At 41.3% G+C, this 6,320-nt stretch overlaps 1 protein-coding gene and 1 non-coding gene across 2 annotated transcripts in view; one reads left to right on the top strand and one right to left on the bottom strand.

Annotated features, from left to right (window-relative positions):
- Positions 1-352: 352 nt before the first annotated feature.
- LGALS3 (galectin 3) overlaps positions 353-6,320 on the bottom strand; it is a 17,135-nt gene continuing 11,167 nt past the window's right edge. The window contains exons 5-6 of the mRNA XM_024115448.2: positions 2,119-2,284; positions 353-654 (exon numbers count right to left, since the gene is read on the bottom strand). Coding sequence (XP_023971216.1) covers positions 499-654; positions 2,119-2,284 — 322 coding nt within the window. The 3' untranslated portion in view covers positions 353-498. The remainder of the gene's footprint in view (positions 655-2,118; positions 2,285-6,320) is intronic.
- On the top strand, positions 3,438-3,544 carry LOC112063515 (U6 spliceosomal RNA). The gene has a single exon (XR_002891024.1). It is a non-coding gene; the product is annotated as a U6 spliceosomal RNA (small nuclear RNA).

Here is a 6,320-nt window from a genome sequence, read left to right as displayed (position 1 = left end):
GCGGAGCACAGGCTCCGGACGCGCAGGCTCAGCGGCCATGGCTCACGGGCCCAGCCGCTCCGCGGCATGTGGGATCTTCCCGGACCGGGGCACGAACCCGCGTCCCCTGCATCGGCAGGCGGATTCTCAACCACTGCGCCACCAGGGAAGCCCCTGGAAGGCGAAGTCTTAACCACTGCACTGCCAGGGAAGTCCCTCCTTTTTAAAAAATAGTTTAGCAAATATTGAAAACTTTGGGAGACTCTAATGCAGTATTAACATTGCTACATATTTCTTTTTCCATTGAGTCCTTTTCCATTGAGTCCATTGTGCATTATCAAGAATAAACTGCCCCAATTAAATGACATATAAAGACAGGTAACTCTCTTTATTAAATGGATGATTTGCAAGAAGGACATTGATGAATAAAGGTAAAATTTTTCACTCATAGTGAACATGAAGCTTTTAAATGTGTAAGGTTTACGTTCAATTTCATTTCTTTAAAAAGTATCTGCCCCTTTATATCATGGTGTGCGAAGCACTGGTGAGATTTATGTCACCAGAAATTCCCAGTTTGCTGATTTCCCTGAGATTTTTCACCCGATGATTGTACTGCAACAAGTGAGCATCATTGACCGCAACCTTGAAGTGGTCGGCTTCAACCAGGACTTGTATCTGAAACGGCACGTACACAAAACTGTTAGGAATGCCCATTCATCTCAAAACCAGTCTGGCCTGAGCTCAGGATGTCTAGCATCTCACCTTTATGATCAATTGTAGAACTAATTAAAGTCAGAAAAAGTAACTTTACAGCAAAAATAAACTCCAACTTATTCAAGATTTAAGCAAAACAAAATGATAAAATTGTTAGAAGGATATATAGTTGAAGCCACAGAGGAAAAGATTAATAATTTATGTACATAAAAACTTAAAGTTTTTATATGGCCTCAAACACCTAAAACTAAAAATAAAAATAAATGCTAAAATAGGAATCCTCTACTTAGAGTGGCAAACGTTATGAAGATTGATAATAACCAGTTTTGGCAAGAGTAGAGGAAACATACTCTCCCAGTAGTTAGAGGATGTGTTAATACGTACATCCTCTTGGAAGCAGCACTTTGGCAATATCCTTATCTAAATTTTAAACATGTATATTCTTTGAGTAAAGTTATTCTAGGAAGCAAAGATTTATAAGGATAGCTATCACAGTATTTTAGTAAAATAAATAAAACTTTCCCGGTTTTATTTGTTTGGAATATTTCCATACTCCAAATTTTCATCAGTAGGGTACTGGCTGAATTATTACACATCTGAACAATGAAGTACTATTAGGTGGCAATGTTCTCATAAGGAAAGATGTCCACCAAATGTGGAATATGGTCCCTGTTAGACCCTGCCCCTGAGGAGCTGGCGGTCTAGCTGTTTTATAACCCACTCTATAGTCGACCCTTACCCGATACTGTGGACCTAATAAATATTTGTTGAAGCAGTGCTTAAAAATAAAAAGTGTGTTTCTTGTCATAGAAGACACTGGAAAGATACTCAAGTTGCAACCTTTGTGAGGATGGGGGAACGATAAATGATGGAGGACTTTTTAGTTAATTTTTAAAATCTATAAATTTTTCTTTTCATAAAAAAAGTATGTATTATTTTTAGAATTTAAAAATTTTAGGTTTTTTTTTTTTTGACCACGCCACATAGCATGTGGGATCTTAGTTCCCCAACCAGGGATTGAACCCACGTCCCCTGCATTGGAAGCACGGAGTCTTAACCACTGGACCGCCAGGGAAATCCAATAAAAATTTTGTTTTGATTGCCATGCTATGTTGTTTTGAGGAATTAAGTCTCAGCCCAACTGTACCATAAAGACTTTCTGCCTTTTTTATTAAAGATGCTATTTTTCTCACTTCCAGAAAAGCTTAAACTCAGAAGGGTGGTAACGGGTGATGGTAAGGTGCCTGAATGGAGTTGGGGAGAGTGCCACTATTTCTGAGACCAGTCCCCTGGTATGGAGAGCAGATGTACTGGTTAGGTGCCCCAGGACAGCTGGTGAAAATTCATTTCCAGTGCATTGTGGCTTAAGAGTGATTCCCCATGAGAAATATACATTATCAATATATAATAGTAGCAATAACTTACTTTGAAAGGTTTACCACTTTCAAATGGGAAAACCGTCTGTCTTTCTTCCTTCCCCCAGTTATTATTCAGCTTCGAATTGCAAACGATGACTCTCCTGTTGTCCTCATTGAAGCGCGGGTTAAAGTGGAAGGCGACATCATTCCCTGTCTGGAAATCTAAAGCAAGTCTGTTTTAAACCAAAGACCAGAGTTAGTAAAATTATTCAAGTTGTACATTTGTATCAAGTGAAGAACATACAATTTTCTAAAGAGCAAATCATTTATAAAATACAGGAAAAATGTCTAAACAGAAAGCAAATAAACCAGAGAATGGGTTCAAACTGGAAAGTATACTGGGCCAAGTACAGTACTTCCACTTTATGTGCAGAGGGTATGTTCTAAGACCCCAGTGGATGCCTGAAACCATGGATAGTACTGAACCAAATATCTATTTAGCTAGCTGGCTAGCTATCCACGCACACATTTTTCCTATACGTGTATACCTATGATAAAGTTTAATTTATAAATTAGGTACAGTAAGAGATTAATAATAGAACAATTACAGCAATATACTGTTTTAAAAGTCATGTGAATGTGGTCTCTCAAAATATTGTACACATTTAATGCCTTTTCCATCTGAACTAAGCACTTGTGCACTGGGGCTGTAACTTTTGCAGTTTGAGGTATACAGGAAAAAAGAAGAAAACTAGCATGAGTCTCTTTCTCACAATTTCACGGACAGAAGATTTGTACTTACTATAGATCTTAGCAACCTCAGCATACAATTTTTTTCTTTCCATTAAGTCAAGAACCTTCCCTTTTTCACTTAAAAGGAGCCTTTTATAGCTTCTCTTTGGCATATATGAATTGCCAGCATCACTACTCTTGCTTTGGGGGTCATTATTAAGTAAAATAAGGGTTACTTGGACACAAGCACCAGGGTACCATGACAGTGGATCTGATAACTGAGACAGCTACTAAGTGACTAATAGGCCAGATATGCTGCACAAAGGGATGATTTCACGTACTGGGCAGGATGGGGCTGGACAGAGTGAGATTTCACCATGGTGCTCACAACGGTGGCAACTTAAAACTTATGAATTGCTTATTTCAGGGATTTTCCATTTAATATTTTCAGACCGCAGTTGACCCTGGGTAACTGAAATCGTGGAAAGCGAAACCTCAGATAAGGGGGGACTACTGTATTCGATGTACTACCACAGTATCTCAAAGTAAACAAGACAATATGTGTTGAGTTTTTTGGCCTCGTTGTCTTTGGTCATATCCTTCTATTCAGCTGTAATTCCCTTTTTACTCTCTACACGTAAAGACAGTCAAGGTGTGCTCACTTCGGCAGCACATATACTAAAATTGGAACGATACAGAGAAGATTAGCATGGCCCCTGGGAAAGGATGACACGCAAATTCATGAAGCGTTCTATTTTTTTTCCCTGGTGGTGCAGTGGTTAAGAATACGCCTGCCAATGCAGGGAACACGGGTTCGAGCCCTGGTCCGGGAAGATCCCACGTGCCGCGGAGCAACTAAGCCCGTGCGCCACAGCTACTGAGCCTGTGCTCTAGAGCCCACGTGCCACAACTACGGGTGCCTAGAGCTGGTGCTCCACAACAAGAGAAGGCACCGCAATGAGAAGCCCGCGTACCGCAACGAAGAGTGGTCTCTGCTCGCCGCAAATGAAAGCCCGCACGCAGCGACGAAGACCCAGTGCAGCCAAAAATAAACAAAAAAAAGGGTCAAGGTTTCCTTGTAGAGATCTGGGGCCACTTTGAGGGCACTTTATATATGACATTGTGGAAATGATGGCTACCTTTTTCCTGCCCTGCCAGGTTACTTTTAATCCCTGTTAAAAGTAAGGCAGTCACATAAAAAAGTGCTATCAAATACCTGGCTTCCTCATAGTTAACCAAAAACCTAGTCCTAAAATAGCAAGAATGAGAAAACTTAGTTAATATTCAGTATCCTATTGATAAGTTGTAAAGTCATAATAATAAATGTACTAAACATTCCATGATGTGAAGTGGAATTAATGGAAGTGCTGGATAAACTTTCTACCCTATTCCCTCTCCTTGGATGTTAATACAAACACAAGTTATCTGGCTGTTAAAGTATTACCCCTACCCCACAGTTTCTCAAAGTGTGCTCCCCAGAGCACTAACCTCAGAAGCACCTGGTGCTCTTGTTTAAAAGCAAGGTCTGCGGGCTTCCCTGGGTGGTGCAGTGGTTAAGAATCCATCTGCCAATGCAGGGGACACAGGTTCGAGCCCTGGTCTGGGAAGATACCACATGCTGCGGAGCAACTAAGCCCATGTGCCACAACTACTGAGCCTGCGCACCACAACTATTGAGCCTGCACTCTAGAGCCCGTGAGCCACAACTACTGAGCCCATGTGCCACAACTACTGAAGCCTGTGCGCCTAGAGCCTGTGCTCCGCAATGAGAGAAGCCACCACAATAAGAAGCTCGTGCACCACAACTAGAGAAAGCCTGTGCGCAGCAACAAAGACTCAATGCAGCCAAAAATAAATACATAAAAATAAATTTTTTAAAAAAGAAAATTCAATTGAGTAAAATTAAAAAAAAAAAAGCAAGGTCTGCTTTCTAGACCTACTAACAATGATTCCTTGGGTGTTTCATTCACCCAGTAACAGACACATACAACCACCAATGATTAAATTCACAGGGAAAGGACCAATATGGTCAAATGGCAATAGAATTTGTATTTGACTAAATATGCAATGCCTGTATTTTCTCAGCAGTGAAAAGGAAGATAATTGTCAACTCCACCACCGTAAGGATTTTTTTCTTTCATGTAATTCCTCACATAGATTTTGCAGATCAAAGCAATACATTTCTCAGTTTACTACCACCTTAATCATTTCAACCAAAATTGGTTTTGACCTGCCACGTCTCAGTCGACATCTCTGTTGTTATTGGAACTAACCTTTTTAGTGCAACAGTCGTAAATAAGGCAAAGATACCAGTGTGGTCCTGCGTGACAGCAGCTGCAGCAGGAGGAGGGCAGATATTACCAAATTGTGAGTGCTGTCTGCAGAGGATCAGGGCGCTGGGTCCTATGTTATTTTGGGAGGCAAGATGGATAAGGACACAGGCAGAGGATATATATGTTGTGTAACTTGCTGTGAGACAAGCTTTATTGTGTAGGGAAGTATTGTGCTGAGAGAAGCTGTATAGGCTGTGTGGAAGGAAGAGCTGGCTTAGGGTAGTGACTACCACGTAGAACCAGAGGAGGCTGGCTGGAGGTGGAGTGAACTGGTTAGCTGAATGTAAAATGATCAGATCAGAATCTGAGTCCACCTCCTGGTAACAGAGGAGGTTGCTCCTGCTGATTCACGAGGATCAAGATGACAGGCACTCACAGAGAAAGTTTATAGATTCTTAAATAAACCTGTGTACACAGCTTGAATTTGTACCTTTTGTGTACTGTCTATAAGACTCAGAAACAGATATTACTTAATCTAAGAGCTTTAATAGTACTACTAACCTCAAGGGCAGACATACTGAACAGCTTCAGGATAGCCCTAGCCTGCTTGTATTATATATAAATATAACCAGTGGTAATAACCAGAGCCAGGAATCCCAGGGCAGCCCGTAAATCAGCATGGATTTTCCTAAGTGAGCTCAAAGTCTTACCGCCCCGAGCTCACCTCAACCAAACCAGTACCAATGGCAGAGGCTGATTTATTTTTACAAAGTCTTTAACTTGTAGAGTCTTTTCAAACCTTTTAAGTAAACAGTGTCTACTCAGAAGACTGGGGTTCCCCACCTTGTCACTTATCATCTGTAGACCAGGCCGACAACGTGGGAATCTGTGACTCTGCTGTTTCACCCAGTATGAAGACTGGAAATGGCGGCCAAGCTCACAAATCTGAGAGTGCACCAAGACCTGCACAACTGCAGGGAGATTTGTACCAGTATGAGGACAGAGAGGTATAATATTTAAGCTCTCAGATCAACTAGGCATCTTTTTGTCTTTGACCCTAGTTGTTTTTGTTTTTGTTTTTGTTTTTTATTTGGCTGCACCGGGTCTTAGTTGCGGCACGCAGGATCTTCGTTGCGACATGCAGGATCTTTTAGTTGTGGCATGTGGGATCCTTTTTAGTTGTAACCTGAGAACTCTTAGTTGAGGCATGTGGGATCTAGTTCCCTGACCAGGGATCAAACCCCGGCCCCCTGCATTGGGAGCA

The sequence above is a fragment of the Physeter macrocephalus genome, chromosome 11, assembly GCF_002837175.3.
Source record: "Physeter macrocephalus isolate SW-GA chromosome 11, ASM283717v5, whole genome shotgun sequence".
Classification (NCBI taxonomy): Eukaryota; Metazoa; Chordata; class Mammalia; order Artiodactyla; family Physeteridae; genus Physeter; species Physeter macrocephalus.
Note: the sequence above shows the minus strand (reverse complement) of the source record. Positions and strands in the feature narration are given on the sequence as shown.